The sequence below is a fragment of the Vicugna pacos genome, chromosome 31, assembly GCF_048564905.1.
Source record: "Vicugna pacos chromosome 31, VicPac4, whole genome shotgun sequence".
NCBI classification, from domain to species: domain Eukaryota; kingdom Metazoa; phylum Chordata; class Mammalia; order Artiodactyla; family Camelidae; genus Vicugna; species Vicugna pacos.
In genome coordinates this window covers 23656349-23682532 of record NC_133017.1, presented here as the reverse complement: position 1 = coordinate 23682532, position 26184 = coordinate 23656349, and the positions used below count along the sequence as shown (strand labels likewise).

Sequence of the window (26184 nt, the reverse complement as noted above, 5' to 3'; positions counted from 1 at the left end):
ATATTTAATAGGATTAGGTTGAAATAAAAGATAATAGGAAAAACTGTGGGAAAAAAAAAGTTGCTAAATGGAACCCAGTTGTATATAAAAAATATAATATAGCATGACCAGTTTGGTATGATCCCAGATATGTGAAGTTTGCCTCAAGAAAATGAATCAGCATAACATACTAACAGATTAAAAAATAAAAAACATATAACTTCAATAAAAGCATGAGAACATCTGATAAAATTCAAAAGCCTTTTATGGTACAAAACCAAAAGCAAAGCCCCTCTTCCCAAGCCGGAAATAGAACTTTCTTAATCTGATGGAAGGTACTGGAAACAAAATCCATAGCAAACAGTGTAATTAATGGTGAAATACTGAAAATTCTCCATTTTTATGTCTACGAACAAGACAAATAGGCCTACTATGACTATTTCTATTCAAGATGAAATGGAGGGCCTTTTCAAATGATTATTAGAATTAACAGAGTTTAGCAAGGTGCTTGACTATTATGTCAATACACAAAAATCAGTATACAGAGTATATCGTATATGCAAAATACATTGACTACAATGTCAATACATAGAAATAAATATATATCATGTCAATGAACTGTAACCAAATGCATTTCTATATGCCAAGAAGAAATAGTAGGTAATTACCTTTTTAAACAAAACACCATTTACAATAGCATAACAAATCAAGTATTTAGAAATAAAACTAACAATAGCTAAATGAATTCTCTAGGAAGAAATATTATAAAATTTAAAGAGGGACATTTGAAAAGGCCTAAATTAAATAGGGAGTAACACTCAAATTCCAGATGAAAGGCTCAATATTATAAATGTATTAATTCTCCCTTAACTGATAGTATATCAGTTCAATCAAGATTCCATCAAGATTGAAGACTCGATACAATATATCAAGATTCAATATAATCTCAATAAAAATACTAATTTTTTTCATGGAATTTGCAATTTATAGGAAAATGCAGAAGGCCAAGAAACTAAAAATGCTTTTGAAGAACAAATTATTCCATCCCATTTCCTCAACAGCTTTGTCATTCTTTTAATGGCTGTGCCCTGCCCCCGTCCTCCTGTCTCCATGGTATGCCACACAGGATGGAGTGATGAATGAGAAACAGCACGCGCTGAAGAGAGTCGCTCAGAGGTGCAGGCAGGAGCAGCTGCACCTGCTTCTGTAGTGTCGTGGCCACCGTCTTGCATTTTGACACTCTTCTGACAAAAATCCTAAAATTATAGTTTTGCCACCCATTATTTTTTTTAACATTTTTTATTGATTTATAATCATTTTACAATGTTGTGTCAAATTCCAGTGTTCAGCACAATTTTTCAGTCATTCATGGACATATACACACTCATTGTCACATTTTTTTCTCTGTGATTTATCATAACATTTTGTGTGTATTTCCCTGTGCTATACAGTGTTTGCCACCCATTATTAAGAAACACAGTAATGTTCATGACTTCCATCGAGAGTCCTGAATTCTATACGGTGATGGCTTGAATTTTTGTTTCCCCAAACTTGTTTTTCTAGGCTGATCCAGTGGAGAATGTATTTGAACAGGATCTTAAGATCAAGTTTTACATCGGTTCCGGGTCCACATCTCCGTCCTCACACAGTGGAGACGAAGCCGACCCGGTTAAGGTGCCTCCGTGGGGTAGTTTTGCCTTCGAACTTTCCACCTGCAAAGAGAGAATGACTCCTATCAGAAATAGTGCTGTTTCTCTCCTAAGCGATATGTCGTTTAGTTCAGGAACAGTCTGTAGAGAGTATCGGGTTTGCCTGATAACACAGCAAAATTTGAAACTCAAATGAGAAAACTGTACCTGAAACTTAGTGAAAGAAGACAAAATTCTACCAAATTCTTGAACAAAGAACTTAATGATGGGCTCCTACGATGAAGTGAGGATTTAAAAGAGCAGAGAGCACATTTCAGTGAATTATGTAATGGTCAGTAAAACCGGTGGTGCAAAGCATGAGGGGACGTGGTCTGGCAAGGACAACTCCCTTGCTGTTTACATTGCTTTAGTTAATATTAAAGAGTCATGCTGTCACAGGAACATTTTACGTAATCATCATAACATCAAGGCTGGTATTAGATACAATTAGTAAGATATTAAAATACATTTGTGACCGCACTTACTAAAATTAGAGGTAACTTCATACCTCCTACATAATGGTACATGAAATAACTCTTCATTGGCCCTTCATGTTAATCAGAGGGCGTGACACTCTGCAAAAGGAAATATTTCCTCCAGAGGTCAAAGGGTTTAGCGTCACCCAGACCGTATTCTCCCTCTTCAAAGCTACTCTTCCCTTCCTTCTTTGCATCTCACTCACCATGAAGCATCTGGGCAGCGCAAGCTTTGTTGCCCAGTTTGGAATCCTGGGGACGGGCAGAGAGTTCTCATGAGGGTGTGCAGTTTGGTTTGGAAAACTTCAGTGTAGTTTATAGCCAGGCCAGACCTTGTTTTCAAATTCTGCTCAGCGCCTCTAACATTTTGATAACTTTATTTTATCTTATTGTTTTCAAATTTTAATATTAATTTAAAATTGTCATTTCCATCACACAGGAAGGTATAAGAAATAGTCTACCACAAACCTAAATACCTACTACACACAAATTTAGCAAAACAGTTGTCATTTTTGTTTCTGACCTGGTGTGCATTCTTCTTGTCCACCTTTTCATACTTTGCACCTTAGACATGTATCCTTCAAGCTCACAGGATTGCTTGGTCTGCTTAAAATACACAATATTAAATACACAAATATTATCCCTATTGCTTTACAACTTTTTTTTTACGCTGTTTATGTCAAGACCATTCATTCATTTTTAACTGCTGTGTAGTATTCCAGTGTATAAATATACTTAGTTTCACATAACCATGCTCCTTTTGATGAATTAATGCCTTTTTTCCACATTATAACTTCTCTATTATAATGAGCCTGTTGGGACCTGCTTGCCTATATACACATGGGAGAATTTGTTAGCTATTGGCTAGTAGAAATGCATATTGTCAATGTAAGATTTTGCCAACTGAGTTGTTTAATTTTTTTGAAACAATCATAAATTTTACAGAAATATTTCAAGCACAGTATAAATTTACTTTTGCTGCACTATTCGAAAGTTGCCATTTGATTTTCCATCACCTTGAATAATGCTTTCTCTTGTACTTCTTACGAATAAGAATGTTCACTTACATCATGTATACACACACACACACACACACACACACACACAAAATAACCATCATCAGTAACATTGATACATGACTGTCATCTAGTCCTCAGACCCCTTCAAGATTCATCAACTGTCCCCATGTGACCATTATAGCAAAACAACACAGTATGGGAATGCAAAACATACAGCCACTTTGGAACACAGTTTAGCGATTTCCCACACAGCTGGCAATCATGCACCTTGATATTTACCCAAATGAAATGAAAACTGATCTCCACACAAAATTCTGTACATGTATAGCAACTTTATTCATAATTGCCAAAACTTGGGTGCAACCAAGATGTCCTTCAGTAGATGAATGGATAAATAAACTGCGGTACAACATCGAGACAATGGAGTATTACTCAGTGATAAAAAGAAATGAGTGGTGAAGACATGAAAAGACATTGAGGAGTCTTAAACGCATATCGCTAAGTGATTGACGCCAATCTGAAAGGGCTGTGTATTATGTAATACTTTACCCCCCGCAACATTTGTGAGCACCCAGTTCTTTCCATTTCAAAACATATTTTCTATTGTTTCCTAGGAAAGAAAAATTGTATTTCATATAGACAGCTAAATTTTGTGATTTTGAAGTCTAATTTAAAAATGTCACCTAAATTACCCGAGCATATTTTTAGATTATTAATGTTCGCAAAACCTTACTGAACCCTTTGTAATTAATTTTAATATATTTCTACATACTTATGGTCATAAATCCTTTCTACATTTATAAGACAAGTAGTCCAAAAATATTTTGATGATTCTAATCACATACCTACTCATTAAAAGTATTCCTCAAATATGTTTATGATTAATGTTCTTCTTTTAATGTAGTCTGCATGTGATGACACACATTTTAAAATAGCCAAGTTGAAATAAAGTATATGAACTCTACATATATTTTGTTTGTAGAAATGGAAGGCTTATATTTAAATTACTTAAAGTGTATGTTCAGCACTGTGAGAATTTCAGCTTTCCTGTGTTTTTGTCTACTTGAGAAGTAATTTAATTCTTACAATTTTGGTGATATGGACTGCTTGCCTACAATTATTTTTATCTCCTTGATTCAGATTACAGATTCTGCTCACCTTCCAGTTCACACCCCAACAATAAAGAGAAGAGACTGTCACAATAGAACCCTCTTTCCAACAAAGGTACTTGATTAAGTTCCAAACTTAGCAGGTCCTTGAAAACCGAGAATAGGTTGGTTTTCACCTTCAACCCACCCCTCCCTCCCTTCTTCCCTCCTTTCCTTCCTTCCTTCCTTGCTTGTCTCTTGGAGACTTCTGGTTAAACATAGCAGACTCAAAAAATGCATACTTTCTAATGAAATCCTCTAAACCGATAAAAAGAAAAGTAAGTCCACATAATTTTGGAAGGTGGAAGAGGCTGAGTGAGGGGTTAGGAGGGCTGGGGAATCTGGATGTCAAGTGCTTAGAGAGGGCTTGCCAAAAAGCCACAAAACACTTAGCATCTCAGAAGCCTACAAGGATTCGAGGTCTAGCAACACCAAGTCCTTCCGGAGGCAGGGGTGATGTGCAGTGCGGAAAACAGGGGAGTAAAACGCACAGCACCCACAGCAGGGACTGCAGTCTGTCCGTTTTACAGATGAGGAAACAGAGACACGAAGAAGGGGAGAAAATTTACCAACTTTTATTTGGAAGAACCAGATTTTGTTACAGTTTACATATCGCTCATTTATGACGACAGTAATTTCAGGTCAGAGGGGCGTGGTACAGAAATAGAAAACCCGTAGTGGATTGCCCACTTGTTGACAATTCTGGGAAGACATCTGGAGTTTTAGCTGTCAGGGTTCCAGTTAGAAATTTCAGGGTGCCTTCTGTCTCGAAGGTACAATGCAGCCTGCTTCACAGGAGTGTTCCAGTCCCTGGGGAACAGGATTTTTTTTATTGATAGTAGGAAGTGAAACACATCATGTGCTCTAGAAAGCACATTTTGAAATTATTCTTTCTTTCTAAAGAAGGGATAGAAACTGTATTATTTTTGTTACCCCTCTTCAATAAAAATATGTAACACAGGCAATTCTGACTCCATTCGTTGTTAAGAAATCACTTGAAGAATTTATCAATCTACAATATTTTAATGTCAGGGTATATCAGCCCATATAAAGCCCAGGCTTTATTTATTTGGTTCCAAATAGTATTAATGAACATTTGATCACCTCCAAGTAATTCTCCTCCTTCTCCTCCCCTTTCTCTTCTTGGTAATTTTGGGATCACTTAATCAGTATTTTCCAGTTAGGAAGTGATTAGAGGCAAGCACTCTAAGTGCTGGTGAGAAAGGAGGGAGCTGCTTTTCTTGTATATAAAGTGGTATTTTGGGCAGGGTGGGTTGAAGGAATCACCAGAATCACCTTTCCAATGGTATTTATTGGTTTGCTTTTTGAAGTACAGTCGGTTACAATGTGTCCGTTTCTGGTGCACAGCACAGTGTCCCAGCCATGCATGCATAGACATATATTTGCTTTCATATTCTTTTTCGTTAAAGGTTATCACAAGATTTTGAATGTAGTTCCCTGTGCTATAGAGAAGGATTTTTTTAAACCTATTTTTATATTCAGTGGCTAACATTTGCAAATCTCAAACTCCCCCGTTTCTCCTCTCTCATCCCCTTTCCCGCAGTTATCGTAGAATCGTTTACTGCATGTATGAGTGTTATTTACCATCAACACATGTTTGGTCTCTTTGTTTTGTAGAATAAGACCCACCGGTTTTTCCTCACATCCTTTACGGCCCCTACCAAGTGCCACCAGTGCACGTCTCTGATGGTGGGTTTGGTAAGACAGGGCTGCTCCTGTGACGGTAAGACCCGAGGAGGGCCTGTGTGCGCTTGGAGCCGTGGCACCGGCACCTAAGTGTTCTCACTCAGCTTGGTGCTTTAGGCAGCTGCTATAAACCAGGCACGTAGGCTGGGTGGCTTCTAGACACAGACCTACGTTCCTCACGGGCTGGGGGTCTGAGATCTGGGCGCCCGTCCGGCTGGGTTCTGGAGCCCCCCCTTCAGGTCGCACCTGGCGGAAGGGGGAGGGGCAGGGAGCTCCAAGGGGTCTCTTTTCTAAGGGTGATAATCCCAGTCACGAGGGCTCCACCCTCAGGACCTAATCCCCTCCCAGGGGCCTCACCTTCTCGTACCATCACATGGTGGGGCGGGGCGGGGCGCTGGAGTTAGGGTTGCAAAATACCAGTTTTGAGGGAATCCAAACATCCAGCCCATTGCACTAAATGACTAAGCAGAAATTGCACTTCTGTGAACTATAGAAGCATCACGGTGTCCTGATCACGTCACTAAAAAGTCTCTCTGAATGTGTTTCACATCAGAAAGACTGGACCTGTAGTTGTGGGTAGCCTTTGGGGGATCTCTGCACTGGGCAACTCCAGAGGGCCTCATGCCCTCGCAGCCTGTGTGAGCAGCGCCCCCGGGAGGTGTGCTGTGTAGCCTGCAGGTAGGGCCCCACTCCCTGGGAAAATGTATTTAGATACATTTTGTTCTCTGTGGCACTGGGAGAGTTTGAGGACCACATCCACTGGCCCATGTGACAGGAAAATGGAATGCTGTCCTTTGTCATCCTTTTACTTGACTCATTTAATTTACTACGGTGAATATTGCTGAAGGAAAGCACTATATTTTTGCAAATGTCAAACAGTGGATCCCTGTGCCGCACAGACACCTCGTTCCTCACCCGAGGGAGCCGATTCTGCACGTGTTGGTTTCCTCAACGAGTCCTGTCAAGTGCTCACTCTGGGACGTACAGCGCCGAGCAGGACAACTGTCCTGCACTCAGCACTGTGACAGTCAGAGGCGCCTTGACTGTGAACACATCCTAAAACATTGAACAAAATGGGATCTAAAATGAGGAGTCATGCGCTCATGCACTCCTCCGAGGGCAGCGGAGCCAGGCTCTGAGCTGAACTCATGGGAGCATCTCTCAGCCTCTGCTGAGCCTGGGACGGCTGCTGCCCCTGCTGGTGCATAAAGATGCCCACGGCCACCACCGCTGCAGCCCCCAGAACCTGCAACTTCTGCCAGGGCCAGGAAGGACCCTGCTGCTGCAGAACTGAGAAAGCGCCCATCAAATCTGGAAGCCACCACTGCAGCCGGGACTTCACGCTCCCTCTGTCAAGACCCAGCCAGTAAGATGGCTGTGGTGCCTCCTGCACCTCCCGGCATGACCCAGCTCAGCGTCTCATAGAAAGCCGTCTTCTGAGTGGAGCTTCTAAGGTCCAAAACTTAGTTCCAAGGGAGTCCAGGAAATGTAGATGTTAGCATTTTGGCCTCTACAAGAGTAGACGGAATGGCAGTGGGAGTCGAGGGACTCAGACCATTGTATCCTCACGGTTTTCTCTCTTTCATTTCCTCCAAAAAGTATGTGGGTTTTCATGTCACACAACCTGTGTGGAAAAAGCTCCAAGAGCTTGTCCAGTGCCTTTGCATCAGAAGAGAGGCACCTTCTGTCTAGACCCACAGAAAGGCATGGGAACAGCCTATGAAGGCCACGTCTGGGTAAGTGCCAATGTTTTGGGCTCAGATGAATCTTTTCAAAATGTGTGCACAACATTTGTCAGAAAGATTTATGCTATGTTGTACAGTAATAATTATATACAATTGAAAATATTTCTTCCATCCTAAGAAGATGATTTCAGAGCAAAGTGTAGCTGTCCCCAAGAGGATATTTCCACACGTCCCAAAGTTTTCTGTTTAGACCCCACCTTGCGATGAACAATGGCTGAAATCCCTATTAGTGATGTACCTTTGACTTCCAGCCAGCAGTCATAAATTATGAGACTGGGGTGAAAGAATCTTATTGAGAAATACTCAAAATCTGAGTTGAATCTGAGGCTACCAAATTTGAGTTTAATGTTACGTCGCGGCAACGCTGTGACTGTGAATGAACTGCTAGTGTTCAGTGAAATGGTATTAATCTTCTTTTCACAACACAAGAATCATCCAGTCCTCAAAGGGATTGCCTTTGTTTTAAAAATTTCATTCATGCAATCTAGTTCTGTTCCTACCTTTAACAAGGAAAAGTGGCAGATTTATAACATAGTATAATTATTTGAGTTTTATATGTAATCATTACATAGTATTTGATGTTTCGACTTGGATTGTCTTTGTTTGTTTTTTTGCAAACTAAAAACTAAAGATCCCAAAGAAAGCAGGAATGAAAAAAGGATGGCAGAGGGTACTGGCTATAGTTTGTGACTTCAAACTCTTCCTGTATCATGTGGATGAAGAAAAAGACTCAAAACCCAATGTTGTAGCAAGTCATGTGATTGACTTAAGGTAAGCTTTGAAAGGGAGAATATTATTTTATCCAAAAAAAATTGGGAATAAAAAAGCTGTCTGGTATTTTCTTTAAATAGCGTTGTCATTTAACTTTATGTTAAGTTCATAATTTTCTGCACTGCCAAGCCCCTGTAGATATCTCAGTTTCTATCTTTTCCTTCTGACATTTTTGGTTGATCTATTTTTGCCAACTGTTAAACACCTCTTCGGCAGCTGTGCAGTTAAAATGCTTGTACTTAATTGTTTTGTGTAAGTGCTCCTTAAGTGAATTTCCGGGAAGTGAATTTTCACTGGGAGTGCCCTAGCTCTGCACAGATCTACAGAGGATCTGGCTCAAGGATTCAGCGGATCACTGATCAGCACATGCATGTGAGGAAGACTACGAAATGTGAGCAAAAAGAACCCAATATTATGTAAAAATTATACGGCATCCGGAGCCAGTGTGGTGTGTGTTGGGAAGGCTGGTTTAACGTTCAAAAGTCAATGTATTTTACCATATCAATAAATGAAAAAGATCCTGTCAGTAGATACAGTAAACACATTTGGCAAAATCAGGTATTTATTCTTGATACACACTTAGAAGAAAGCGTCCTCATCCTGATGAAGGGCGTCTGTGAAAACCCCACAACAAACCTCATAATTAGTGGCAAAAGACTCAGTGCTTTCTCACTAAGATCAGGAATAAGACAATGATGTTTGGTCTCACCACGCTTATTCAACATTGTACTGGAGATCCAGGACAGGGAAGAGAAAGAAATAAAATACATCCTGGTTGTAAAGAAGGAAGCAAAATTATTCATAGACAGAATGAACATCTGTGTAGAAGTATCTGTGCAATCTACAGAAAAAGCTGTCAGAACGAATAAATGAATTCAGTAAATTTGCAAGATACTTGATCAACAGATACGAAAGGCTAAAATTAAAAAGACTGTTTCAAATGTTGGCAGCAGATGGAGGACCTGGATCTCTCAAACATTGCTTTGTAAGTCATTTAACCACTTTGGATGAAAGCTTGGCGGTTTCCTAAAAAGTTAACCACACACCTAATGTATGATCTAGTCATTCTAGTCCTAGTATTTCCCCCAAAGAAAGCGTATGTCCATACAGACGTGCATGAACATTCATAGCAGAGCCCCAAACTTGAAACAACCCCAATGTCCATTCGGGCAAATGGATACATTGTGGCTGTGAGATGTTGCTCGTCAATGAAAAGAAATGAAGTTTTCATCCGTGTGGCAACACATACGGACCTCATTATTATTATGCTGAGAAAAAGCCAGACAAAAAGAGCACATATTGTCTGTTTCCATTTCTAGAAAATACTGGAAAATGCAAACGAATCTGGAGTGACAGGAAGCAGATCAGTGTGGGGCAGGAGGGAGGAGTGCCCAGGAGGGAGGGACGGCAGTGGTTACAGAGCTGTACCAGGGAACTTTTAAGGGTGATGGACTGTTTCATTGTCTCCCCCGTGGTGACGGTTTCACAGGAGCACCCCTAAGTTAGGACTCATCTAATTGTCCACTTTAAATATGCATAGCTTATTATGTGTCAAGTATATTTCAGCCATATTTAAAAAATATACAGATGAGCTGACCTGAGGGCACATGGCCCGTATTCTTGTGGCTTTGGGGTCAGACAGGTGCCCGTATCCCCGTTCCCAAGGGAACTGTGAGTCAGGGTTAACCGCGTGGGTTTTCTGATCACGTGCAGCTGGCCGGGTCCTGCGGCTACAGTGTTTTGATCACTGTCAGTGACTACCGAAAAGAATAAAAATCAGGGAGATTAAAATCGAGGATTATGTTAATGTATCATTTACTCATTTTCAGGTGATTCTGCTCACGCCCAGTATCTTGTTTTTCCTTCAGGGATGGAGCATTTTCTGTCAGTTCAGTCTGGCCCTCAGATTTTATTCCTGTAAAGAGAAGAGAAATGCCTCGTATATTTAAAGTAAGCCTGCATGCTTCTGTCGGACCCCTTAAAATGTTTTGTTTCACACGTTCCCTGCCTGTCCACAGGGGTCAGGGCTCCTTGGGCTGCTGAAGGTCACTGGAGGTTGAGGTTTTAGAAGAGCTGTGGGATCATTTTCCCCTCCCTCCCACTTGCCACAAGAACTCTATCCCCTTATTCAAAAATACTATAAATAACAGCTTTTTGCATGTGTTACAGTCTTTTCATCCTGCAGTTAAATCGAAGACTTAAAATGCAAATGTTCCTGAGGGTGTCCTTTCATTCTACACTGAGCTAGCAGGACAGACCTCAGATTCAGAGCTGAAAACACTAGAAGCTTACAAACTGGGATGGGTGGTGAAAAAGGAGGGGAAAAAACAGTAACAGGGAAAGAGAGATGACATACGTCCTGGGCAGACGGACACAGCTGACCATTCATGGACCCGCAGAATGTGCCGTTTCTAAAACTAGAGGCGTTTGTAAAATAAGTTCCCTCTGAGGCAACATTTTGAAGTCATACTTCCGATTCAAACCAAGAATACAAAGTGGAAAAGTCGGGGAAGGATGTAGTGTTCCAATCTCTTAAAAAAAAAAGGGCTAAAATAAAATTAAAGCGATTCTGGAATGTCACTTAAAGAAAGAGACAGAGAAAGCGAAAGACTGCTGTCCTCTTGTGAACCCATGTGGTTACAGTCAGGCTGTGAGTCTTGTATGTTAACAAAGGCCAGAAAGGAGGATACTCAGTTCCTTAGTCACGGATATACGTCTATTTAGACCCCACCCAACCGCCGAGAGAGCTTACAAAGACCTGGCCATCAGAACTGCGACTTACAGAGTGGGAATTCATTATGTCACTGCTCCTCACTTGGTGTTCCCCACAAAGACAGTTTTCTCTATCAATTTAGAGTTCTCCTAGCCTGATTATATAGTTTTAAATTGAAATTTGATTTGCCATTTACTAGTGGTGATGTAAGTTACAAGCATGCAGCAGACAGGAAATCATAGGTATTTCTGAATATTTCTAACTTAAAAACAAAAAAAAACTCCTGACCGTTTTCATTGTACCACAGTTGATTATGTTGATCGCAACGGCAAAACACATTGCCGATTCAGACATGTCTCAAGGTACAAAGCTGTGTGTTAGAGCTGAGCGGCTCAGAGTGGAGGCTGTGGTATCAGATCGCCTGCACTCTACCCCCCTGTGCCCCCGTCTTCTCACTGATAAAATGAAGGGAATGAATGGTATCTACCTACCCACTGAGGTTTCTGTGAGGACTCAATCCATTAACACACATGCAAATTTCTTAGAGCCGTTCCCGGTACAGCGTCAGCTCTCAGGATACAGTCCATAAAGAGTCAGCATTCAACAAATGGTAACTGTTTTCATTTGATGAAGTCTAAGATTTTAGGTTGTCGGGGAACACTGGTATTTTTATGAGGCTCAAAGTGGAGGTGATTCTGACATTTTGCTTTTGGCTGGGGTCCCACGTTCCTCCCATCATTTATTCTAGGAACCAGGAAGAGGGTGATATTCTTGGAAGTGTCATTTACTAGTGGTGAGTTTCATGAGAACTGCTAAACAGGCTGGCATAAAGCGTGTTTGCTTTCTTATAACCTGGCTCTTCCTTAAATGGTTCTAGGTCACAGCTTCCCAGCTCTCCACGCCTAGTGACAGATATTCAGTCCTGGTATTAGCAGACAACGAGAATGAGAAGAGTGAGTGGGTGGGAGTGCTGAGTGAGCTGCACGAGGTGCTGAGGAAAAGCCATCCCCGAGACCGCTCAGTCTATGCTCCGAAAGAGGCTTGTGACCGCCATCTGCCCCTGATCAAAACCACCCAGACAGCTGCAATCATAGGTACGGATTTGCAGCATTTATCCCGCTCGGTTTGCACCCCTCCCCACAGCCCCACATCGGAATCTGAAACGCTTAACTTTATTCACAACTCACTTGTCAGCAAAACCTGATGGAATGAGGCCATCAGCGGTGGGGGTGGGGGGGGGTGGTCCTTCCCCCTCCATCCCATGGCTACTTGTAGGATTCTCTGCAAAAGTGCATTTGATTACATGATGGTTCCCAGGCCCTGCCTAAAAGGGTGTTTCTTTCAAGAAAGATACAGTCGTGTCTTTCTTGTCTGAAAAATTCTGAGTTCCCAAACACATCTGGCCCAAACATAAAGATCATGGCCATGAATGTGACTATGAACTGTCTACCTGGGGGGCAGAGACTTGCATATGCCCCCGCCCAGTACTCAGTAAATAAGCAAAAAAACAAGCGAATCAGTGAATGAATTGCTAAGGTCAATGTTGAACATTGTAGCAATAAACAAGAGCAGTTGGATTTCTCAAACAGCATTTCTTTTGCATCAGATAATGGTGACAGTGAGGGCCGCTTAGCTATTTACTCCTGGGTGACATGGAGCTGGTTACTAAACTTCATGTATTAAATGCAGATAATCCCAGTTTTTCAGTCGTGGCGATGATTTGAGCTAATATACGTAGTCCTGCGCTTTGTACTCAGAACCTTCACTCAGTAAATGCTCCCTTTGCACTTAAAGTTTTCGCTCTCCCTATGTTCTGACACCTCCCAACCCTGTGCTGTGACAGCTCAGGCCAAGGTCACCAATAAATTCATTTAGGAACGTTTTTCATTCATGAAACATCACTTATTAATAGCAAATTTGAAAGTATATTGTTACTTGAATATTATACTTCTTTTGAGTGTCCATAAAGATTACTTTATTATGAGCTTTCTAATTGAGAGAAATAATGTTTTGTTATGCTTACTTCTGTAATCTGAGAGAAAAATCGTAGCGCAAATTAATTATTCTTATTATGTTTCTTTTCACTGTAATGTTGCTATGTATGTATTCAGTTTGTCTTCTAAAGTTTTTTAACATCGATAAATTTGTCCAGTGTATCCTATTAACTTCACTTAATGCTTGCCCCCCAAAATCCTTGACATTTTTATCTATGTGTCAAATATAGATCACAAAAGAATCGCTCTGGGAAATGAAGAAGGGCTGTTTGTTGTCCACGTTACCATCGACGGTAAGGAGAGTCTTTACTGACCTGGAATAACTTGGAACTCTAATAATAATAATAATAATAATAATAATAATAATAATAATAATAATAATAATAATATTATCAGATTTTTTTCCTTTTTTCCTGTAAAAGAAATTTTCCACGTCTGGTTTGATGTGCATTCGAGTCAAATGATGACTTTCGTGCTTTCAGGGATCTATAACCCGACCAGAGTCTGCATTAGCTTCACAAGTGATTTCATATCACACGTGCACTGTGAGGTCTTAGTTTATGGTCTTCACGTTGGTGCATGAAAGACAACACATTTCTGCTTGATTCCCCTTCTCGACATTAGTAAGCTGACACCACAAATAGGGACGCCAGGAATTGGCTATTTCCGAGAGAAGACAGCAGAGTTCTTGGCTTGTGTTTTGTTTATTTTTGTTCGGATGTCATGGTTGTTGGAGGGAGAAATGGGGTGGAGATGAAATGAAGAGGAGGCATACTAATATAGATGTTTTTCTCTTGGACGTCTGGCATTCTAATGTACATGAGATAAAAAAGAACGTGCATTTGAAGGACATTAGCTGTGGTCTCCATTGAAGGCTTCCCATGCTGTGTGGGTGACCCAGTCCTGGTGAGGAGGCCCATGGAAGGTCCACAGGGGCCAGCATGAGAGCAGGGACTTGTCTCTTTTGTTCAGCGTTTAGCCAGTGCCTGGCACATAGTAGTCACTCAACAAACATTTGTGTAAAAAAGAGGTCATTTTATTGCCAGAAAAAAATAGGACTTTTTTCCTAAAAGAAGTAATATGTTTCCATTTGTCAGACATTGAGAGATCTGGAATCTTGCTCTCTGGAATCTTAGGACTAAGTTTAGTGCTTTATTACACTAATGTTATTATTAAGGTAATTATATTATCTCTGGAATAAGTACCTGTTTTAAAATCCATGTGATTTTTGATCTCTTATCCTTCTCTTCGTATCTTTTTTTATCCTTCTCAGACCTACCCTTTGAGGTTATGTCTGTGATTTTATTAGAACCGGACTTAAATCTATTGGAGTAATAATTGGAAAGAATTTAAAAATAGGAAAACATTTTTCTGTACAGCAAAGGAAACCATCAATGAAATGAAATGCTAGTCTACTGAATGGGGGAAAATGTGTGCAAATCATGTATCTGATAAGGGGTTACTTTCCAAAATATCTAAAGAACTAAGCAATCTGATTAAAAAGTGGGCAGAGGATCTGAATAGACATTTTGCCAAAGAAGACATACAGGTGGCCAACAGGTACAGGAAAAAGTGCGCAGCATCGCCAGGGAAATGCAAATCCAAACCACGATAAGATGTCACCTCACACCTGTTAGAATGGCTGTTATCCAAAAGCCGAGAAATAACAAATGTTGGTGAGGGCGTGGAGAAGAGCGAACCCTCGCGCACTGTTGGTGGGAATATATATTGGAGCAGCCAGATGGAAGACAGTATGGAAGTTCCTCAAAAAGTTAAAAATAGGAACTACCATATGATCCAGCAATTCCACTTCTGGAGTTTTACTCTGAAAAAACACTAGCTGGGAAAGATACCTGCACCCTCATGTTCATTGCAGTATTATTTGTAACAGTAAAGGTATGGAAACAACCTATGTGTCTACTGATGGATGAATAGATAAAGGGGTGTGTGTGTGTGTGTGTGTGTGTGTGTGTATGGATATTAGTCAGCCATGAAAAGAATGAAATCTTTCCACTTGGGACAAAACAGACCTTGAGGGTGTTAAACTAAGTGAAATAAATCAGACAGAGAAAGACAAATACCATATGATCTCACTAATATGTGGAATCTAAACAAACAGGTTCATGGATTCAGAGAATAGATTGGTGGCTGTCAGAGGTAGGGGTAGTGGGCAAAATGGGTGAAGGGGTTTAAAAGGTACAAACTTCCAGTTAAAAAAATAAAAGAATCCTGGGTATGTAACCTACAGCAAGGTGACTATAGTTAATAATACTATATCTCATATTTGAAATTTGCCAAGAGAGTAGATATTAAAATTTTTTATTACAAGAAAAAAAATTGTAGTTATGTCTGGTGTTGGATGTTAACTAGATTTATTGAGGTGACCATGTGGCAATATATACAAATATTGGATCCTTATGTTGTACATCTGAAACTAGTATATTGTTATATGTCAATTATACCTCAATAAGGACATTTTAAAAAGTAAGGAAACATTGCTAATTTGAAGTTGACTTGCCATCTTATTTGTAGAGAAATTACTCAAGTTAATGACATTAAAATTTATCAGATCATTTTTATTGGGACCTTTTTTTTAAACTTTTTTTATTGAGTTATAGTCATTTTACAATGTTGTGTCAAATTCCAGTGTAGAGCACAGTTTTTCAGTTATGCATGAACATACATATTGAACATATATACATCGTCACATTTTTTTCACTGCGGGCTACCAGAAGATCTTGTATACGTTTCCCTGTGCTACACAGTATCATCTTGTTTATCTGTTCTGCATTTTGAAATCTCAGTCTGTATTGGGATCTTTCTTAATTGCTTTTGGGTAAAACTTGGAGAACGGCTGAATTAAATAAGTAGAAATTATTTTGGATTGGACAGCTACTTACAAATCTGTTCATTTGTGTAGAAATTGTTCGAGTGGGTGACATGAAGAAGATTCATCAGATTGAGCTCATCCCCCATGGCCAGATGGTTGCAGTGATCTCGGGGCGAAGTCGCCACGTGTGCCTGTTTCCCATGTCAGCTCTGGATGGACAAAAGACTGATGTTCACAAACTGGCAGAAACCAGAGGGTGCCAGACCATGGCTTCCGGAACAGTGTGCCAGGGGGCTCAGACGTGCCTCTGTGTAGCTAGGAAAAGCCAAGTCTTCTGCTATGAGCTGTTTCAGAGCCAGAAAATGTCTCACAGGAAATTCAGAGAGCTCCAGACCCCAGCCAACGTCCAGTGGATGGCCGTCTGCAGCGAGCAGCTGTGTGTGGGATTCCAGTCGGGGTTCCTGAGATACCCCTTGAGGAGAGAAGGAGCTCCATGTAGGATGCTGCACGCGCACGACCCGACACTGTCGTTCATTGCGCATCAGCCGGTGGATGCTCTCTGTGCCATTGAGATCTCTAGTATTGAGTATCTGTTATGTTTTAAGAGCATTGGAATTTACACGGACAGCAGGGGCCTCAGATCTAGGCCAACTGAGCTGATGTGGCCAGCAGTTCCAACCTACTGCCGTAAGGCCACCTTGCAATCTCTTTCCTTGTCTCTCTCTCTCTTTCCAGCCTTGTTATTGCAGTTCTATACCCTATGGCCAAATATTGTTAATGATAGGTTCTGTAAAGGTCTTCAATTTATTTATTATTGTATTACTTGTTTTATCTTGGCAGTGGTGGGGAGGTAATTAGGCGTGTTTAATTTTTGGAGAATTGAACCCAGGACCTTGTGCGTGACAAGCATGTGCTCTACCATTTGAGCTATACCCTCCCCCTCTAATGATAGGTTTCATGTACTTAATTCTTTCTTTCTTTTTTTTTTTTTTGTGGGAGGAGGTGATTAGGTTTACTTATCTATTTAAATTTTTTTTAATGGAGGTACTGGGGATTGAACCCAGGACCTCGTGCATACTAGGCATGCACTCTGCCAGTGAGCTGTACCCTCCCCCATGATGGGTTTTAGTTTTGAAAACAGCATTGCTGAATATGCTTCCTAAGTTGTCTCTGCCTTTTAAGGTGAATAGCTCTAAAGAAGTTATATCTAAGTCTATGTGAAATACCTTAGCCTTTAAGTTTTTACTATATCCGTTGGATAATTTACCTTGACTATATTCTCAAAGTTGTTATCTTTTGCAAGCTCCTAAAAAGGTGTCTTCATGATCAATGAAAATCACAGAGGCATTCATTAACCATAAGGAACAGCTACTAAGTAAATTACTTTTTACCTTATACGTATAATGCTCCTAGATCACTTGAACCCATTTGATGTTTTATTGTTACAGGCCATCATTTTATAAGTTAAATATAGCCTTTTAAAAATTCAGTTAAAGAATAGTCATTGAGCACTTAACGTGAGGCGTTTACCATGGTAAAGGATAAGGGTGCAATATTAAACACGGTAAGATGGACATGGTCTGTGTCATCATGGAGATCACAATCGTGACAGGAGAGCAGTAATTAAGCAGGTGTTGTGACCCAGGAATTCAGCATTGTGCAGAAGCACAGAAGAGGGGCGCGTGGTCTAAACTGGGGGTGTCAGGGAAGGCTGGCTTAAAAAGGAGGAGAGGAGTTTCTTTTTCTTTTGACACTTTAAATATGTCATTCTTTGGTCTTCTGACTCCCATTGTTTCTGATGAGAAATCAACTGTTTTTACTGTCGGCCTTCATGTCTTTTCTGTTTGGCAGCCTTCACGATCTTCTCATTGTCTTTGGTTTTCAGCAATTTGACAATCATGTGTTCACTTTGTGTATATTCTGCTAAGGGTTTTCAAACCTTTCTGGATTTGAAGATTGATACCTCATTCGTTTTGGAAGCACTTTTGGCATTATCTTTTCTTAAAAAAAAACCCTTATTTTCTCTTTCCTGGAGATTCAATTACATGTATGTTAGGCCTCTTGAATTCCTTCCACAAATTGTTGAGGCTCTGATTTTTAAAAACCCTTTTTTCCTTCTCTGTTTCAGTTTGGGTAATTGATACTGACTCTGTCTTCAGTTCTGCTAACCTTTTCCCCCTGTTTTGTCGAGGAATCGATCAGCATTTCAGGCATTACTTTCTTCTGCTCTCCACTTTCAAGTGCTTAAAAAAAATTCCACTTCTTTGCTGAACTTCTCCTCTTGGCTAATTTGTTTATATTTTTCACAAAGTCCTGAACTGTTTCTAAATTTACTTGTAATGATTCCAACATATGGCATCTGTGGGTCTGCTTCTATTAAACTTTTTCTTTTTTTTTTTGGATTAAGGATGCTGTTCTCCTGCTTTTTCACATCTGTTTATTTTTATCCATCGCTGGAGGTTATGAATGCTATGATACAGGGACTCTGGATTGTGTTACGTATTTTTCTAGAGAGTGTTCTGTGTTTTGTTCTGATAGGCAGTTGATCTGCTGATGGACTGGTTCAGATTGGCTGAGACTTGGGTTTTGACATCGTTGGGGTGGTTTTCTTTTAGTCATCACAGCCGAAGGATGGCCTTTCTGGGTCTCAGCTGAACGCCCAGGGTTTTCACCCATGTCTCTCCGCTCTGCCTGGGTCAGAAATCGAAAGCCTTTCCAGCACTGTGCTGCCTGTGAAATTTCTGTTCCTCTCTCAGTGCTCCCCGCGGGTGTCGTGGAGTCTTGCTCTGTCCACGTGGAGCTTTGAACTTGGCCCGGAACGTCGAGGGCAGCGCTGCGTGGATTTCTGGGACGTCTTCTGCGTGTGGACGTCTCTTCCCTCTGTGTGCTCCGCCTTGCAGATTTCAGGCCTGTTAGAATTTGTTTCCTCTGCCTGGCAAACGTCAGCTCTCTGCTTAGGCTCCGTTTTCCTACGTAGCAGTTTTGGAGAGTTCCCCTTAGGCAGAAAAATAGGGGCACGTGGAACCCACTTCACGCATTTCTCTTCTTTTAAGGAGGGCAGCCCTGTGCTGTCCATGAATCCATTCTTAGAAAGAGTAATTTTGTACGTTTTGTTTAGTTTTAGAATTATGGATGGTGGGAGGGTGAGTCCAATTCCAGACAGCTCTGCCGTAACTGGAAGAGGCCAGCCACGCTGTGTTTCGTGAGGCGTGGGGTTCAAGTGGAAAGGTTCTTGTGAGCCAGGTCAGAGAAGCACTGACACAGATTTGCATTCAGAAAAATCCCTAGGTTCCAAAGGTGAGATTAAAGATAATGCCAGGTGAGGCTGGAGCCCAAGGGACCAACTGGGAGGCAGGTCACTTTAGAAACTGTGGGTTAAAATTACGTGCGGTAGAGGCAGTTGGGACGGAAAGGAGAGAATCGGAGGGATGTGGAGGAGCTGTAATCGACCAAACTTCACACTTGATCAGAAGCGGAAGCTCAGGGATGAAAGAATCAGGAGGGATTCTCAGCTTTCCTTCTTGAGCAAATGAGTGGATGCCACTGATATTTGCCGAGCTAATAAAACACGAGGTGGAAAGGATTCAGATGGGCGGGAGGGGAACGGATTTGATCATTTAACTTTTCCCCTCATTTGTTGTGTTGTTGAAGTACTTGAAAACAAATCCCAGACATTCTTTTCTATAATATCTATACACTTGAGCATTCATCTCTAAAAATACGGACTTCTTTCTCACCAAACATTGCTGTTATCACCCCTGAAGAAACTACCAGTGAGTCTTGTTTATCACCTAATAGTCCATATTCACATATCCCTGATTATTGCAAAGACATCTCTTTTGACAGTGCATTTCTTGGAATCGGAATCTAAAAATGGTCCATATGTTGCATGTTGTAGTTCTCTCTTAAGTATCGCATAATCTTGGGTGGTGGTCTGTGCCGCTGATCTGTTGTTCCACAGGACTTTCTGCAATCTGGATCTGTCTGTTTCCTCGTGGTGCTTTCTAACTTCTTCCTCGACATCCTGAGTTTTCTACAACTGACAATGAGCTTTGAAGGCTCCGGTAAGAATACTCTAGGTATAATTTTGTATACGTCACGTGGAAGCACGTCAGGGCACACGATGTCTGGTCATCTCACTCCTGGTAATGCTGAAATCAGTGACTGGTTTCTGGCATCGTCAGCATGATTCCTTGGACATGCCGAGTTTGTCCTGCCGGTGCGAGAGTTAAGACAGAGCGAGAAGAGAAAAGGGTGAAGGTCAGAGGACCAAGAAATGCAAATATTAGGAGGATGGTCAGAGAGAAAGAGGCCCATAAAGGAAACTGAGAAGGAGAATTCTGGGAGGCAAGGATCGCTGAGCTGTCAAGTAAGACAAAGACCGAAATGTGTCCATTGATGGTTGATGGCTTGCAGTGAGAGCCATTTTAATGGAGACGTTAAGGCACAGGTCAGATTGCCATGGACGGAGGTGTCGGTAGGGCTGAGCAGTGGAGGACAGGAAAGGTGAATGACACTTTCAAGAACTGGCTACAGGAAACAGGAGAGAGATGGCATCACGTGAGCATAGGAAGGTTTGTTGGTTACACTGCTGTTGTTTTAATGGGGAGATATATTCATGGTGAGGTGAGTGTTTAGGACTCATAAAGAGTTGTTATTAATAAAATAGAAAGTTCCAAAAAATGTCACTGGCTGGAAGTTTTCACTGCTTTGTTCATTAATTTCACTCTCCACACATACTTTTTAAAAATTAAAAAAAATTTTTTAGAATGTTATAATTTTATAATATACATAATATAATTTTAGAAGAGCCATCAGCAACAGCAGAAATTTCCCAGTTGTGTTTTATAATTTCATGTCCACATTTTCATTCTTGTTTATTCTTTCTTTCTTTCTTTTTTTTTTTTGACACGCACTTTTTAAATCTCATACCGTACTCTTCTTGTGAGCCGACCTGGTTTAGCTGCTACAGATTTTGAAATGTTATGAAATGACTTAAAGCTGCTGTTAGATGAAGATGTTCGGGAGATTTTTGTAATTTGACCCACGTGCACCATTTATTTGCTGTTTTTATTTATGTCAGCCTTGTCTATTTAAAAAAAAAGATTTTGAGGCAGCTACTCTATGATAATTAGAATATTATCATGAGAGTCTCTTCAATTTCCAACCTGATGGCTTTTTTTTTTCCCAATGTATATGGGCTTAGCAGATATAATTAATCACGAATACTGTGTGATTTGATTTATAGAACATTTTTGAAATGACAAAATTTTAGAAATGAGTACAAGTTATACTGATTCCCAGGGATTAAGGAAGGAGGGGGAGGTAGAAAGGAGATAGACGGGATTATCAAAGGGCACCATTAGGAATCCTTGAAACTGTTCTGTATCTTGACTGTGGCGCTGGGTATAGGAACTTACACAGGGGATAAAATCGCATCGACCTTCATAAACACACACACACACGCACACTAGTGTTAGTAAAACTGGGAAAATCTGCCTGAAGATGAATAGATTAGCTCTATCAATGTCAGCATGCTCGTTTTGCAAAACGTTACATTGGGCAAAACCAGGCAGAGTGAGCAAGAGATCCTTCTGTATTATTTCTTACAACTGCATGTGAATCTATAATTATGCTAATGAAAATTCCGATTGAAAAAACGAACCATGAAGCCCACGCTTGCTGTCGCTTCCTCCCCTTCTCCCAGGTTACAAGGCCCCGTATCTCTCGGTGTACAGTGAAAACGCGGTGGACGTCTTTGACGTGAACTCCGTGGAGTGGATCCAGACCATCCCCCTCAAGAAGGTGATTTGACCTTGAGACCATGTGACTGATGAATTACAGACGGAAAACGGAGGCAGGCCTTCTCTGCTGTGCATTTGCTGGGCTTGCTAACGAGTCCTTGGTCATTTGGAGGCTTAACTAAAAGTAAAACTAGCCAACCGAAATCAAATTGGCTAATTTTATTACTAGTACAAGAGCTATTTTGCGATATTTAGTTGCATTATTCAAAGTAGGATTGTCATGATATAAATAAACGTACTGTTTATACAGACAATATAAGATGAAAATTTACATTATACAATATGGATGTTACCTCCCACATTCAGTTTAGTTGCTTGTATGTATCACTAACGTTCACTTGGAATAATCTTGCATCCTGAGAAGGTAAATTTTACTGGCAAAAAAAAAAAGGAAAAGTATATTACCAAAGCTGTGTTTTAGGATTCTCAATCAGGATTTCACAGATTCACAATAAAATAAAAAAAATTTCTATCTCTACCACAAATAATTTAAAATACAGATAAAAATTTAAAAGTAAAAAAACCCTGCTATTTCGTTAAGAGCCAACTGAAGTGGTTTAATGGAATTCATCAAACCACCGAAGGTTTAAGAATAATTAAATTCTGGAACATGTGGCCTGTACACAGCATGACTCATCCAGAAGGAGCTGATGCAGGAATAGGATGGACGAAATAGTCACAGTTACGTGTGAGATTTTGCTCCACTTAATTTTTTTTCCCCAGGGAGATACACACAAAGTTGACAGCGTTTTTATTTATTAACACTTGAGAGTCCACAGTGACTCAGGGGAGGAGAAATCGTACAGAGGACCCACATGGAGTTTATCTTCTGATGTTTGATGGAAAAGTCTTATTTGCATCAATATCTAGAAGTGAGATCGGAACGTGTTTCCTTTTCGTTGTATGTTATCTTGGTCAGGTTGGAGTGTCAGCATTATGCCGAGTTCACCAAAAAAGGTTGGAGCCCCTCCTTTTAGGTGCCCTGGAAGATTCTGCTCCACTTTAAACCACATCAGCAGTGGGAAAAGCTTTTGTAAGGACTGTCCCACTGTATACAACATTAAAATACACATTTCCAGCATTCTAAATATGAATCAGTCACATTTGCTGTTTGATACAATGAATTCACAAGGCAGATGCATCTCAGGATAAACTTTTAGTTACTAATAACTTTTAAAAAGTCATTTTGGAAATTAAATGTATTTCTATTCAAGTCAGTAATGTTCCAATTTCTTTAACCTAGGGTATTCAAATTTCTGAAACTTTATCAATATGAGTTTTTAACACCATTTATTCCCTTTGAGTGATATTTTTCTGTGTTTCTTTTGAGACACCGTTATTTTGAGGGGGCAGTTTAAATAGACTATCCTTCCACTTAATTTTTTATGTATAAACAAATAGTCTCACAGCTTAATTTTTCACAAGTTTGTGTTAAGATGGTAACCGTGTCTTTTGTTATTTTAGGTTCGACCCTTGAATAGTGAAGGATCCCTAAATATTTTACTTTTGGAGACAGTTAGATTAATATATTTCAAAAATAAGAAGACAGGTAAGAAACAACTTCTTTTTAGTAGACCTGTTGCTAAGAACCCACACCTCTAGCTGACGGCCCTGGGCCGCAGAGCCAGCGAGGGGAGAGGGCCTGTCAGTGGCACCTGGGCCCTTCACTGCCAGACCGGGATGTGCTCATGACGAAGGGTGGCTCTCTTTTATCCCCAGATAACTTTGTAGATAAAAGCACTGACTTGTGGCACACTCCAGTTACTTTTTTTTTTAATTTGAGGTAAAATCAGTTTATAATATTTTGTTACTTTCTGGTGTACAGCACAGTGGTTCAGTTTACACACATGTATGTTCCTTTTTATATTCTTTTTCATTATAGGTTATGACAAGGTATTGAATATAGTTCCCTGTGCTGTGCAGTAGGACCTTGCTGTTTATTCATTTCGTATATGGTAGTTAGTGTCTGCAGATCTCAAACTCCCCATTTATCCCTCCATCCTCCCCTTTCCCCGCTAGTAACCAGAAGCGTGTTTTCTATGTCTGTGAGTCTGTTTCTGTTTTGTAAATAAGTTCATGTGTGTCCTGTGTCTAAATGTCCTCTTTTTATAAGGGCACAATCATATTAGCTTAGGGCCCATCCCATGACCTCATCTTAACTTGACCATCAGCAAAGGTCCTAATTCCAAATAAATTCACGTTCACTTGCCTGAGGGGAGGGGTTAGGACTTTAGAATCTTTGGGGAGGACACCACTTAACCCACCACAAGCTGCTTTATTTTCTTTCTGGAGTGTAAGACAGTTTTGCGGGTTTCTGAGTGACAGGTCTGTTGGTTTCTAGATGTAAAGACCTAAAGTAGAGCTGGTCGTGGGCTTGCGGGTTCTAAAGACGATGGAAGGAGGCAGCGCGCAGAGGCTCTCACCTCCAGGAGAAATGCGTTGCTTGGTTACAATAATTGCAAAAAGTTTCATCTGCACAATGATCGCCCTTTACACTTTACCCTGCCACGTAGCAGACGATTTTGATATCCTTTAGTGACAAAAACCAGTAGGAGAAAAACGCAGCACAGAAATAAGAGGGCAAATCAAAGTGGAAAGAGACCAAGACGACTGTTCCTCCTTCTAGTGACATGATGTCGTCTTAGAGATAAATGTCACGCAGGATTTGTTTTTAAGGATGGCTTCAAATGAATGTGAAATTCTGTTCGTGGACGCTCTGTGTATACTCTTGATAAATTCGCCACAGTCGTCCATCTCTAACTTTAAAAAACCAGAGTGGTGTGACATGTGTGCATTTGTGGGATTCACGTGAGAAAACATAAGGTTAAGGGATGGGAGATGGGAGGCATCTTAACAGTTTAAAGGAGGCCATTGTTTTGTCTGTTTTAAAATACGTGTAGATGGAGATGAGCTGGTGTTTCCCGGACCATCAGAGAATCCTCAGAAGCAGGTGACCCGACACGTCTGCGGCAAGCGGCTTTCCTCCTCCAGGGTCCCCAGAGGGAAAGCGAAGCCGTCCTCGGGGCTGTGACTTCACCCCCTCGCGTGTGGGCCGGGGGGGCCCACCCGATGACCCCGTGGTGTCTGCTGTAATTTGGAAGAAAAGGAAAGAAATAAACCTATGGAGCTCGGGCAGAGACATCTGTTCGCAGCAGCGCCGTGTTTATTTTTGGGTGCGACTTTAAAGAAAACCTTTAAGAATGGAAGTGGCCTGCGTTTCTTTGTGAAGGTGGAATGACTGAAATTCGGCATGTGAGCCGCTGCGTCATGCAAACAGAGCGTCCGTCCCTCAGTCACTTTGCAAAGGAACGAACACTCTTGCGCTGCACGTGGATTGATTGCTCTCTGACCCTGAACGTGCCTGCCTTTGACTCGAAGAGAACCTTTGTTAATGAGCCATCACTCAGTGGTAGTTTCTATAACTGAATAGGTAGAAAAATATGCTGACCTTCTTTGGATTACAAATAAAAACATTCTCAGAGTAACGCTGGTTCTTCTAAAAGTTACACAAAAATATACATAATAGGACGAAGCTTCTCTGATGTCTGTGGCGGTTAACGGCCGTGTGATTTCAGTCAAAAACTTCAAGATATGTAATTTAAAAAAGTATCTGGGGAGCGTAGAATTACTGAATCGTCTCTCCAGCCACCACATTAGTACTTGGCCAGAGCTGCCAGCTGCCCTTGAAAAAGTCACCAGCACCATTTTGTCTTCGTCTTTTGAAGTTAATTGCAGGGGCAGGTTTGCTGATTAATATTTCAAGTAATAATCTGTAAGAAAGTAGTACTTTCCAAAGTGGAGCTGAGGGCTTTGTCGTCTCAAACACGAGGATTCCTGAAGTCTTCATCTAAATGGGTGTCTTCCATCCTTTCACTCTTCCATCGTCAGAGGAGAGGTGGAGCTGGGGTCGGCCGCCCCACCCGACACGGGTCTGTTCTCGCGTCGAAGGGTGGAAACAGGAAGTCGTTCCCAGGCATGTGTTTGATTTTGAGGTATTTCTGTGTGTGCAGTAACTCAGTCCGGTCACTTCTGAACTTTTTTCCATGAACGATGCCTGGGGCTCAGAGGGGAGCTGAGCATCCACCCCAGCTGGGTGCCCACAGGTGGCACAGGTAGTGAAAAGAGGACACATCGGCAGACTGCACAGCCCACCTTACCTTCAGCAGCACGCCCTGTGGAGCTGACTTACACCTCAAGTTGCAGGCAGCAAGGTGGTGTGAGCCAGTGCCCCTCCTCCATCGGGAAGGTGTCAATAGAGCCAGGAGGGAGCTGGACTTCTTGCCCACCCTTCAGCAGCATGGCAATGGGAG

At 41.0% G+C, this 26184-nt stretch overlaps 1 protein-coding gene across 4 annotated transcripts in view; it reads left to right on the top strand.

Annotated features, from left to right (window-relative positions):
- LOC102543114 (serine/threonine-protein kinase MRCK alpha-like) overlaps nt 1-25013 on the top strand; it is a 55870-nt gene extending 30857 nt beyond the window's left edge. For all 4 annotated transcript variants that reach the window (XM_072952713.1, XM_072952711.1, XM_072952710.1 and 1 more), the window contains 12 exons: nt 1543-1653; nt 4303-4386; nt 5949-6054; nt 7617-7753; nt 8394-8533; nt 10402-10483; nt 12124-12340; nt 13471-13533; nt 16161-16757; nt 21778-21875; nt 23339-23423; nt 24775-25013. In XM_072952713.1, the coding sequence (XP_072808814.1) occupies nt 1543-1653; nt 4303-4386; nt 5949-6054; nt 7617-7753; nt 8394-8533; nt 10402-10483; nt 12124-12340; nt 13471-13533; nt 16161-16757; nt 21778-21875; nt 23339-23423; nt 24775-24905 (1851 nt within the window). In that variant the 3' untranslated portion in view covers nt 24906-25013. The remainder of the gene's footprint in view (nt 1-1542; nt 1654-4302; nt 4387-5948; nt 6055-7616; nt 7754-8393; nt 8534-10401; nt 10484-12123; nt 12341-13470; nt 13534-16160; nt 16758-21777; nt 21876-23338; nt 23424-24774) is intronic.
- The last annotated feature ends 1171 nt before the right edge of the window (nt 25014-26184 follow it).